The following is a 13844-nucleotide window of genomic DNA, read 5'->3' on the forward strand; positions in this document are numbered from 1 at the left end:
AGGGAAGCGTTTTGGGTCCCATCCTGTTCCTACTCTACATCAATGACATCACTGATATAACTAACCACAGATGTATATTGTTCGCTGACGACATTTCAATCATTGTAACATCCGATAGAAACATTTATACAATTGCAGATCATGAACGAGTTATAAATAATACGATTAATAAAGTAAAAAATTGGCTCTACTCTAACAATTTAATAATCAACTTGGACAAATCCAAATATATTCAATTTAATACATCATTAAATCCTAACTTAATTATTAACCTGAATATCTCAAGTATAAAACAAGTTAATCAAACCAAATTCCTGGGTATATTAATAGATGAGAATCTTGACTGGAAGCCGCAATTAGATAATATTGCAAAGCGGATTAATAAATATGTGTATGCTCTGAAAGAACTCCGTAAAGTCACTAATATAAAAACTGCAATTTCCTGCTATCATGCTTATGTAGAATCGGTACTACGCTACGGTTTAATTATATGGGGTAATAGTACTGACCGAGAAAGAGCATTCATTGCACAAAAAAAGTGCATTCGGGCTATGCACGGAATGCGGTCAGACGAAACTTGCAAACCTCTATTTAAAAAACTAGGTTTACTACCACTTCCTTCTTTATACATTTACGAAGTGTGTATGTTTGTTCAAAAAAATAAACATATATTTAAGAAAGCCTGTGACAGTCATCCACGCGCCTGCCGAAACCCGGATAGGTTGATCCCCGATACACATCCAAGATTGGCAAAGCATAAAAAAAGCTGCTTGATTATGACTATAGAAATTTACAATAAATTGCCTGCTGACATGAAGGACATGAATATTGAAATGTTTAAAGTAAAATTATATCAATGGCTCAATAATAATAATTTCTATAGCATAAACGAATACCTTGATTTGAAATAATATATTATACGTATGATAATTTATGTGAATAATTGTGTAAGACATTAACTTTAATTGTAAATAATAATGGGCAAACACTTGCAATTTATTAACATTGTACATATTTTATTTTTAATTATTATAGCTTTAAGTTTTTGTGTATATTTGCATACCAGCTATGGTTAAACATAGAAACCTACCGCCTTTTGTAACACCTATGTAATGATGCATGCATGTTATGTATGGTAATGTTTAAAGCAAATAAAATATTCTTATTCTTATTCTTATTCTTATTCTTAAAAGTCGAAAATTGTTAGACATGTCATCGCTCAGCCAACGCGTATGAATCCTGCTGAAATTCCTCGTTATAGAGCGAAACATTTCGAGCAAATTTCGACTTGATAAACGTGAGTGACCCGATTTAGTATAAGTATATTTAATTTGTCGGGAAGAAATATATAAAATTTACTCTCACCGAGGATGACTTCAGGTACTTATTAAATGACTCAATTCATGCATACGGTCTGTAAAAATCCCATGAACACGTCAAACTAATGACGACTTTGAAATTTACAATTACTATACCCTTACGAGTATTAATATATTCTCCAGTTTTGTGGCTGTACATAGATAGATAGATATAATAGTATTTATTGGCACACCACAGTGAAAAGATACACGAAAATAAAAGAAACAATTACTACATTAACGGTGTTTAACCTCAAAGCTGCAACGTATACGTATATATGTATAAATGTGATATGATAGTTTAGGTATATAGCTGACGTGTTTAGTCAACTTTATTATTTTATTTGTTTAACTCATTAGTCAGAAAAATTTTTTTCTCGTAATGACGGGAAGTCCATTGAAGATTTAGGTTTCTTAAGTTTCCTTAACTTCAATCGGTTTTTAATATAGTTATCCTGTTATGCAAGCTTAAGTTTCTGAGGTAAAGGCCAAAGGCTCAAAGCATCCCAAATTGGAGCTCTTTTCTGCAAGGCCGAAGGTTAAAATAGGAAAAGAATTATGTATTTGTAGTGTGTCAAAACAAAGGCGGACCAATTCCGGGACCTTGCAGGAATTCAGAAATTTCAAAAAAAACAGACACTGAGTAAAGCGGGTACAAGACGTTTCAGATACTCTATTTAGGCTGAGTTTCTTCTACAACCTACACGTTTTTTTTCCTGTATTGCCAATTTCCTAGTTACAGATTCCTGTCTAATAATTCCCAAGTTTCTAACCCACTCAATACCAGTCCATTGTTACATAAATTAACTAAACTGTGCCCACAAAAGCGTTGTGATAAATCTTTTAAAGAACAATGGTGTTCAGAAAAACATGGCCGAAGATAATGAAGTAAACAATGTTTCTAATGATGCCAGTTGCGACGGTAATGTACATAATTCCTTGTGACAAGACTGGCATTGTGCCACGTATGAGGATGTACTAAATATAATGTGGCAGATATTCAAAAGGAGGTAAACCGTGTTCTATTTCGCTAAAAGGTATTAGTTGAGATATTCATGGAATTGATTTGAAGTGTTTGATGATGTTTTAGTGTAGATAATTGGTGGTTAAAGATATATCTCTCGAATCTCGTGGCGGGTGTATCAAAATCCAATGTCCTTGTAAGTTTAACTTGTATTTATTTTATCGAAAACTATCATTTCGTACCTTGTCACAGTGACCATAGTATGAGGTCTCTTGCAACTTTTATGTTGATTGTCACTGTGACAAGGTACGAAATGGTACGGAAATTCAATTCTTTGACAGTAACACTTAACGTTAACTATAGACTAACCTATAGGGACCGTGTGCGTTGGAGGGTCTGCCATCTTGTGGCCTGAATCGGAACCATAAATATGTACATTTACACGTCACGTGTTTTCTTGTGCATAGTAGGTTCTGCCATCTTGTGGGCTACATCGGAACAATAAACATCACATTTACGCCTCGCGCCAAAAATCTGACGGCTCCTGTGCTGCCTCCTACAGTTCATGTTCATGCACGCTCCCTATATATCTGACAAAAATAGTTTTTCTATAGAAAAGATTAAGTATACATATGATTTGCCGAAATGAATATAGAACAGTAGATTTATTTCGCGAAAAAAAGACACGTTAACACCAAACATAACTTTGGGTAACTTATCAATAAGTACCGTATCTTAGAAGGTTGGTCACGATAACAGAATCCTATCGCTTTGATTGATTCAAAAGATTATTAAATCATAAAAAACTACGCATTTTGGTAATCGTAATTAATGGTGACGTTGTGCCCAATATATCACACGATCGACCTAAAAACCATATACTTGATTATGGCTGACAATTTGGAATATAATGTCGTTATTGATGATAATCTTAAAGATTAAGATCTCTCCACCACCTGGTATCGATTTTCGATCATACAACAATATAATTATATAAAATAGTTTAAAGGAATGATATACATACATACATCAATCATGGCGACCAAACGGTAAAAAAATACCTACCTACTAAAAAAAATGTTTATTCATTTTATACTGTAACTATGGTTTTGGGTCTCCAACGACAATTTTTTGATAAAATTAATGTTTTTGGAAATAATCGCTTCGAAAGAAAAAAAAACTCTACCTAACTTTTGAACCATGGGTCAAAAAATATACATGCTCTTGGCGGGTTTTATTTTTAGACCCGACGCAAAAAGAGAGGTGATACTCGTATACGTTTGACGCCAATGTCTGTCTGTCTGTCTGTGGACTCGTAACTCTCCAACAGATGGACTGATTTCGATACACTTCTTTTAAGTGAAAGCGAGTTTCTTTGCGGTGTTTCTTAGCTATTTTTGATAAAAAAGTGGCTGACATAATCGGACAGACAGACGGACATGACGAATCTATAAGGGTTCCGTTTTTTGCCATTTGGCTACGGAACCCTAAAAATCGATCTAGCAGTTTGAAGAGTATTAGGTCTGTTCCAAACTAATGTAAGGCATTTTTAGCATAACAATGCTTTTTTACACGACTGCCCAAAAAAAGGAGTGTATTGTTTTCAGAGTTCATGTTTGTATGTATGTAAGTTTCGTTATTCCACCATAACTTCTGAATGCCTTATCCGATTTAGATGTATGATATGTCATTAGAATCCTTACGTCATCCCGGGTGACATAGGCTGTGACGTCATTATTAACATAATGCGTAGGGTGTTTTTAATTTAATAGTTCTTCTTCTTCTTCGCATTGTCCCGACATTGTGCCACGGCTCATTGGAGCCTGGGGTCCGCTTGACATCTAATCCCCAGAATTGGCGTAGGCACTAGTTGTTACGAAAGCGACTGCCATCTGAACTTCCAAACCAAAGGGTAAACTAGGCCTTATTGGGATTAGTCCGGTTTCCTCACGATCTTTTCCTTCACCGAAAACCGACTGGTAAATATCAAACGATATTTCGTACATAAGTTCCGAAAAACTCATTGGTACAAGTCGGGCTTTGAACCCACGACCTCCGGATTGAAAGTCGCATGCTCGTACCGCTAGGCCACAAGCGCTCCTTTTCTAAATTTAATAGTTAATTATATTTTATTAACATCACACCGATTTTATGTTTGTTGGTTTGTTACGTGTTCTATTAGCAGTGGTCCACCAAGTGTAAAGCAAACAAAGATTACTTTATTACTTACTCGCGGTTACTAACAAAGTTCTACGTCGTCGTACCTTTAAAATCGAAGGTTTTGTCACGGCGCCCTAATTTGGTTATTTTATCAGGTTATACTGAGATTTATGCGTGTTTGGACTATAAGGAAATATGGCGATGTACGAGTATACAAATGTTCACTTGAATAATTTCGTCCCTGTATAATTTTGACAAAGTATAAAAATGTCCACATGTGAAAGGCATTCGATACGGTTTATACATAAGCTGGAAAAAAATGGTATAAGAGGATCCCCACTGGAAATGCTGAGTGACTACTTACAAGGTAGAACACAAAAAGTAAAAATTGGTAATTACACAAGCCAGGAAACAGACGTCACCTTCGGTGTGCCTCAGGGAAGCGTCTTAGGCCCGACGCTTTTTCTGTTATACATTAATGACTTGACCAACCTCCAAATAGAAAATGGCCAAGTATTTTCTTATGCTGATGATACTGTCCTTGTTTTCGAAAGCAAATCTTGGAAGACAGTGTATGAACTAGCTGAGTCTGGTCTAAATAAGGTATCATCTTGGCTAAGAAATAATCTCCTTACACTCAATACAGCAAAAACCTGTTACATGTGTTTCTCCAAGTATAAAAGCACACAACCAAGTTGTAATTTAAAACTAAAGATTCACAACTGCACAAGTGTCCCTGAAATAAATAAAGATTGTAACTGCACACAGATAATGAAAGCTGAAACAACAAAATACTTGGGTGTCATAATTGACCAGCGCAGGGGTTCCCAAAGTGTGCGCCGCGGCGCCCTGGTGCGCCGTAGAAAGTAAAGAGGGGCGCCGTGAGTTCTATCATTATCCGAAACCACAAATATTCGCGGGTACCTATTTGAGCGCTCGCATCGGTAAATAATATAGCGTCGTGTCACTCTTTTTCGACCGTGATTATAAATTTACAAGGGCGCCGTTGCAAAATACTAAACTTGTAACTGCGCCGCATGTTGAAAAAGATTGGGAACCCCTGGACCAGCGTTTGTCTTGGCATCCACAAATTGAGTATGTCGGTAACAGAATAAGAAAACTGGTGTGGATTTTCAAGAAACTTAGGTATATCACTACTAAATCGCTCTTGTCACAAATCTACGTAGCTCTAGCACAGTCAGTCATGAATTACTGTATTACTGTATGGGGTGGTGCAAGTAAGAGTAAATTTTTAGAAGTGGAACGAAGTCAGAGATGTCTGCTAAAAGTTATGCACCAAAAACCATATCGCTATCCAACACAAGAACTTTATAAAATTAGTGAACAGCTTACTATGAGAAAATTATATATTACAGCGGCGGTATTACGAGTACATAGAACTGTAAAGTTTGATACAACGATCTTATCACGTAGACGTAAAAAATCTGTTATCCCTCCAGTGAACTGTAAATCTAAATTTGGAAGAAGACAATATCAGGCATTATCAATACACCTTTATAATATGATAAACGAAAAAAATAATATCTACTGTTTGCCTTGGTATGAATGTAAAATAGCCCTAATAAATTGGCTAAAAAATATTACATACGACGAAACAGAAATTCTATTAGGATGACGAGTACGATAGTAACTGAAACATACACATACACACACACACACACACACACACGAATTGTAAGCTAATCACTTCTTTCTTTCTTTTTGAATATAAGCAGAATTTAAAATGTTAATAATTATACAAATATTGAAATAGTAATAATAGTATTATGTAAGTTATTATTTTCTTTTGCTTAAAATAATAGCCGTTTGCACAATGTTAGACTTCATTGTCGTTAACCGTGTACAAATGTACTAGACAAATGTAGAAGAGCGGGGCTTCCTGTCACAGGTATTATACATACTTACTAGGAAGTCCCAACCATGAATGTGTTATGTTGTATACTATTTAACGAAATAAATGCTTTTTGATTTTGATTTTGATTTGATGTATATTAGACGAAATATAAAGATGTAGTAATGATGCATTTCGGATAAAAACAGCTTACGTTGGCAGATAAAAAAATTACAAAAAAACATTTAAAAAAAATCACAACTTAAGAAAAAAATTGGGATATAAATCTATACAATGAAAAAACTATAAACAATATAAAATAAAAATATAATCAAATATTAAACATCTTCGACCTCGACATACACCTCGTTATTTTATGTTAAACTTAGTTAACTTCAACCCTAATTGAAAGCTCCTTAAAAATAACAAACAGTTTCGATTGATTTTTTTTATTTGAGTTCTCAAGTTCATCCTTACAAGGCCTTGATCAAGTAACACTTCGTCTCTAACAAGTATTTCGAGAGTAACTAATCTAAATAGATTAAATATTTCCTTATTTACGTTATCATTTATCACGTTCAAATCGAAATGCGTACCGTCTGTGGTTTCTTTGGATATGTTCTTAACTTTAGCCTTGGGAGTTACTTTTCTCACTTCGTTTTTAATTTAAGTAAATAAAACAGCACTGGTTTGCGTAATATCTTTAGTAGGATTATGGTTTTATATCTTATATTCTTTAGTGTAAAGCATTTTCAATGTCACACCGGTGATATTTTTATTTTTCATAAAAGACGTTTTTTCTGACCACCTCTGCTTTTAATAGAGGGCGCTGTTGTCTCAGTTTCCCGTGTTATGGAATAATCTATACGGGAGTTTATATAGAATTCTTAAACGCGCTATATACGTGTCTATTCTTAGTTCGAATACAATATCCAATTAACTCTTATTGGATTTTGGTCCATAGACACTATCACACTACACTACACCCACGAGACAGTATTTAGATAAAGGCTTCTTTTGTCTTTCCCTTCTGTCGATTTTTAGTTTGTGTTGGATGATGAAACAAAAAACGGAATACCTACAAATCATGATAGAGATTGTAACATTGTTGAAATTGAAAACGGTAACACTGTTGCCACGTGCTAATAAAATAGGTACGTACTTTAAAGTGATTATAAAAATTCTACAGATATGACGAATAATTACATACCTACTTTGGATGAGTATATTAATTTATACCATATTAATAGCAAACTAATTAACATTGTTACAATGACAAAGAATCACGTCACATTATGTTACATAATGTACATTATCTATGAAAGGGTTCCTCGAGAAAGTAATGGCCAAGAAATATTACTTAAATAATGCTAATATTACAAAAGTGATTAATTAGAAGACAGTAAATACAAGTACCAAAAAAGCCAAAAACAAATGAATGACGTAGTTATTAAAAAGGGACAAAATTAGAAAAACTTTTAACAGCAAGAATCCCAAAACTGACGTTACCTAAATATTTGATATTTGAAATTGTGTTGATAGCGTTATCATCACATCGGGGCCGCGTCGCCATGTATCATCATTCATCATCCGTGATCTCGACGTGATTGTAGACATCTGGGATTTTGATAACGTTTGTTACTACGTCTTCTACACATCCTTACGCAAAAACTTATGTAACATCATATTTATTGCCATTCTTATGTAGATCTTCACGATTTGCAGTTCCATCTTTAGTCACGTCACAAATCAGAACACATTCACGTGTAACATCAATAACTGTTATCTCTTAATTAAAAGCTTAAAACGTCACTACTGCATCAATCATATCATAATCTATTATTATGTCTTGAAATTACTTAATACCTTTATCATGAACTTTTTTCTTTAGCGTGTCGACGAAATCAAACAGTATTATACAAGTGATTAGTGTGTGAGAATAACCAGTGTTTAGAACATGTGTGTGCGAAGACTGTGAATTAGTGAAGATGATAGTGAGGTAGCAGTACGCCCTCTGGCGGAGGATCGTCGGAAACATTCCACTTTTAAAAATAGTTACCCAGGGCCCGGAGCAGCGCAGAGACTTCTGCAAAATGACCAAGGGCCCTAGGAAAGTCAAGCTAGTCATTGTAGTCAACAATAAGAAAGAGTGAGTATACATATTTTTAATTTCCTTATAGATAGTAAGTAGCTTAACAAGGATCGTTATTATTAATGTGCGCTTAACGAAATCCTAATTAAAAACGGTATTTAGCTATACTCAAATGGAGCATTTATAAGGGAGAAAATTCTGTGATTTTTTTTCCTTTTTGCTTTCTTCTTTCCATCCTGTTCCCCTGCTGGGGCTCGGACCACTTTCTTCCACTGACTCCGGTCCTGGGCAGCCTTTTTTACAAAACATAATTTTATACGACTAATAATAGTAACATAACTAGTTAGGTGTATAGTAGAGCTTTTCGGCTTGGGCTGGTGGAGAGAAAAAGTACAACTAACATTAGCTCAACGAAATTGTTCACAGATCTTAATCAAATTTCTATCATTATAGTTTTTTTTCAAAGAAGCATGTGTCTATTTCCTTTGGTTTACATGTACCTTTGTCTAATCGTTACATTAATGCCGAGATAATCGTTGCAATAATATTGCTTTCTATATAATATGTACATAATTATGTACTCATTAACTTACTGCACTCGAATATAGTGCACAGTTTTGTACTATTTAAGAATTTAAGAGAGATTTTATTGTACTCGGCTTAGTCAACTTAGGCTCACCGTCACGGAGAAGGAACACTCAATGAAACAGAAATGAAGGTCAGACTGATTGATTACCGGAAAAACGGAAGATTTTACGATACAAATGAAGTAAATAAACCAATACGGATATGATGGTTACAATTTTATCGTCTATCATGTGTCTGCGAGATTTTTTTTCTATCTAGCCAATTTTAATCTGTTAAGGTTTAGGTTGGAGTCTGTGCTTAGTTTCCGTCTGAATTTTGTCATGACATTTCCCCTTTATGGAAACATGTAAAAACTAAAAAAAAAATGCGTTTGTTTTGGCGTTACGTAACTCTTACGGCCCAATTTTAACATTAAGATACGTTAAATATAATGTCTAGATACGATATGTATCAGATATGTTGTTATGTTCTTAAAAATAATGTGTCAACGAAGATTGATGAGACTGATCATTTGTAACTTTGTTATTTGATATACTTAATTCGAGAATTTACACGAATTTTCAAAATACACATAGACATAATCAAACACGTACTTGTCTTTAAGAATTGCATAATCAAGCGTGTTTTTATTTGTCACTAAGCCACTAAAGTTATTATCAGCCGAAACAGTTAATTAACCTTAGTGATAAGTAGAAGTACATATAATTAATTACACGGAATTATTTCACTACTATTATAATTGTCGGGTTTTCCTCCGCGACAGAAGTGACTTAAACGAAAAACTAATTAACCGTTGATTTAATTTAGAATCATATCGTTGAGGAAATATTTCGTTAATAATTGTTTGGTAATTAGGTCTGATTAGGTGAATCCTCATGTTTATTTTTTTTTTGTCGAAATAATTGCTTTTCAAAGCAAAGATTATACTTTGCTTTCCTGAAAAAAGAACAAGAATAATCTTATTGACTATTGCAGCTCATTCATTCTGAGTGTTGTCAATGGGTCGAGTCTTCTATATTGCACTCGTAAAGTGATAATATAAATAAATACTTAATAAATATTATAGCGACATTGTTACACAAATTGACTAAGTCCCACGGTAAGCCAAGAAGGCTTTTGTTGTGGGTACTTAGACAACGATATATATAATATACAAGTACTTAAATACATAGAAAACATCCATGACTCAGGAACAAATATCGGTGTTCATCACACAAATAAATGCCCTTACCGGGATTCGAACCCAGGACCACCGGCTCATAGGCAGGAGCACTACCCACTAGTTCTAGTCACTAGACCGGTCGACAACAAGTGATAAGTTGATAACATTGTATTAATAAAACCTAATGTTTTTTTTTATATGTGTATATCTATCTTCAAACTTGATCCATCTGGGAGTAAATATTATTAAATTGTTTAGAAACAATACATTTTATCATAAGCTATATGGTAAAGCGTACTACCATAAGATATGATCATATACCTATTTTAAAATGTCTGATAGTTTTTTGGAAATAATGTCCATCGATCTATGATATGATATATATATATAGGACTCATGGCATTTATGTAACACAAAGGCCAGAAATGAGAGTTAAGGTCTGATGCTGGCACTCGACGATTGAAACGCCTCTAACAAAATGACGTAATGTAATGTGACGTCAAATTACATTAGTCTGTCCTAAATGTATGGAAAATCAAGAAAATTGCTAGTTTGACCCTGAAATATTCCGTTTATGTATATAGTTGTCATTTAATTAATTTTTCAATGAAATGTAAGGAATCGAATGGTACCATTTTCTTTTTCTTATTGAAAAAATAAAAAGTTTTTTTTTTTTCTTGAGAATTTGCAATCTTGTATTTTATTATAATCTCAATAGGTATGTCTTTTTAAATTCCACTTTTTTATAATGGATGGCTCATTTTCTATCCATTTAGCTAAATTTTGTTATAATACTCAACTTGTGTCAAGTACCCAATTTACTTCTGAAAGTTAGTAGGCATACCTATTAGTTGCTAGATAAGTTTATTATTTCCGAGAATGAGTACCTACAAACAACCGGGCGACCTGATAAAAAAAATGCAGTTATTTATTGATTTTTCGATATTTAAAATCCCGCGATATTTTCCGCCCTCTATGTTATCTGATGGTGACATAATTTTGCAGCATGCGCATGATTAGCATGTTCATCGCTGACGATCTTGAGTCCATCCGGTGCGCGAGGCTACGTAATCATTAGCGCTCATGCTAGGCCTGATTGATACGCGATTATACCCTATGGCTGTCATGTTTTTCTTATTTACTAGAAGTGGTTGTTCTTACTTATTTACTCGTCTGGCGCAGCGACCCAAAGTCTATCTTAGCCTCCAACATGACTGCAAGCCACTGATCCCGGTCCTGTGCAGCCTCTCGCCAGTCTTCAACCTGGAGCTCGCGCAGATCCGTGTCCACCACATCCGCCCATCGATACCTAGGTCGACCGGCCGGGCGGCGTGCTGTCGGTTTTCCCTCAAACGCTTTTTTATCACATTATTTACTTGAAAACGAGGTGAAAAGGTAGGTAAACGTAAACTAATGTTTAAATATGCTCCCTGCCAAAGAATCTATGCATGAAAAAACGCAGCTTTACAATAGTAGATTGTTAACCAAGGGATGAAAGACACCTATTACTGTCGAGGTAATAGTTTAGAGTAGTGCTCGAACACAGTGCGAGCGCCAATAGTCCGAGACTGAAATCGTGCCTTTAACCCGAGTTAAACACTCTACATTTAATTTCGAATACGAGGATTATAACATATATGTGTTTTTTTAAACATGACTAAGTAGCTAAATTTTACAGAATTTCTTGAAGGTACTTTCAATTAACAATTTAGGTAAAAGTATCGTTATTTATGGAATATGGAACAAATACATTTAAAACCAAATTTCAATTGTTTATCGTATAAAATAAAAATAAAAAATCAAAGGGCAGAAACATATTGCAACAATGACCCTCTTTCAGAGCATGACAAATGAAAAAGTATTTTAAGATATACGTGTACCTCTGTATTCATAACGATTATTCTAATAAACAAAGTGAATAAGTTTTGGCAAAAATTTCATTTTTGGTCAAACTTTTATCACTGACTGTACTTCTCTTTCCACACGCAACTAATACTCATCGACACAATTCTGAAAAGCCCAAACACAATTAGGTTGCGTTGTTTTATCACAGAGTTCTTATGGCTACCTCCTGTCTCCATCATCAGATCAGCTTGATGGTACCATAATATTGCATTGTCACCCGACTTACATATGTATGCAAATTTTCAGCGTCATCGGAAACCGGGGAAAGAGTCACATTTAACTTGGAAGATTTGACCCGTACATACATAGGTACATTGCAAGTTAAATAAAAGCTTGTAAAAATGCAGAATACTTTTAAATGATGAAAAGGGTTATTATCTAAAAGAAATAATAAAGAATGTCGTGTTATGGTATAATTTGGCGACTTCCTAATTGAGAACGACCATTGATTAGTTCCCAAGGAGATGTTACAGTAAACTTTAAATTGGCTCCGAGTACGTTCTGATGAACGTTGAGTAATGCCCAAAGTATACAGGGTAGACTAACCTAATGGAGGAGGAGAAAATACATTAGAAACTTAGAAATTGAGAAAAAACTTTACAAAAGATAGTCTCAAAATTGACAGTAAACAAATTTAACAATTTAATATGATATAAAAATATTTCTAGATTATTAAAAAAATACATCATTTCAAACTAAAAATTAATAACATTAATAACAACTTAAACTAACAGAAAAATAGGAATGATAGTAAAGTTAAAAACTGTTATAAAAAAAATACCTGTTCAGTTTTTTGTGATAATTGTAAATACATAAATTCAGTTGGTGTTTTTTTTTGCTTAAAAAAACATTCTAAACTCTCATGTTTAACACCAAACGCACTCACAACTCCTCTGGTGTTGCGGGTGTTCATGGGCGACAACAATCGCTTACCATCAGGCAGTTTGTCTGCTCGTTTGCCTTCTATATTATAAAACAACTACTCAGTAAGTCAGATAACAGAATACCGGATAAGTTACACTTCTTAAACGAAATTAAATTAATTAATTTAGTATGGAATAGCGCATTCGTTAATGGTGAATTTCCAATATGACTTGGAACTCCGGTGGCCGCGGTGGCCGTTTAAGAAGTAACACTCTTACGTTACGATAGATGTCGCTATAGCCTCCCTATGGATCGTATGTGGTGGAAATATTCGCTTTATTGGGTACAGCCTTGGTAGCACACATGACAGAGCACTGTACTAGTGATCCAGTGGTCGTGGGTTCAAGTTTCTGCTTGAGACAAAATTAAAATTAATGTAGGTATATTTATTTGAAAAACCTCTATGGTCAGCTACTACAAGTGTATAAATTATTTCGCAACGCATACTACAATCATGAATGGCAGTCTTATGAATGGATGCATTATATGCAAATCTGTTATCGCATAATCGCCTTAATTGCCTTCGGTAATAGGTACAAGATCGCTGCATCCGCCTCGGAGGTGTCTTAGATCGTCCTTTAATTAACGCACTGTGTAAATATCGGAAAAAATGGGGTTTGAGTTTGCTGTTGGATTTGGAACCTTTTTGTATACAGAATTAAGTAGATTTTAAGACACAGAATTGTTTTATCTGCAGGCAGATCGTTTCTGAGATGTTGAAACTGATTATACATTTTAATTGAAGGTAGTTAGTATTACTTATAATAGTTAATTGATGGAAAAAATACGTGAGTGTCAAGGAACAATCGGTTGGAACGAAGTTAAGAAAGGAAGTTGAC

At 34.3% G+C, this 13844-nt stretch overlaps 1 protein-coding gene across 9 annotated transcripts in view; it reads left to right on the forward strand.

Moving 5' to 3' along the window:
• Positions 1 to 13844, forward strand: part of LOC133530614 (transcription factor EB) — a 174631-nt gene that overhangs the window by 131819 nt on the left and 28968 nt on the right. For 7 of the 9 annotated variants that reach the window (XM_061868613.1, XM_061868611.1, XM_061868615.1 and 4 more), the window contains exon 2: positions 8226 to 8483. The exons of the other annotated variants lie outside the window; for them this stretch is intronic. In XM_061868613.1, the coding sequence (XP_061724597.1) occupies positions 8428 to 8483 (56 nt within the window). In that variant the 5' untranslated portion in view covers positions 8226 to 8427. The remainder of the gene's footprint in view (positions 1 to 8225; positions 8484 to 13844) is intronic. 9 annotated transcript variants of the gene reach the window in all.

Source organism: Cydia pomonella, chromosome 23 (genome assembly GCF_033807575.1).
Source record: "Cydia pomonella isolate Wapato2018A chromosome 23, ilCydPomo1, whole genome shotgun sequence".
Lineage (NCBI taxonomy): Eukaryota > Metazoa > Arthropoda > Insecta > Lepidoptera > Tortricidae > Cydia > Cydia pomonella.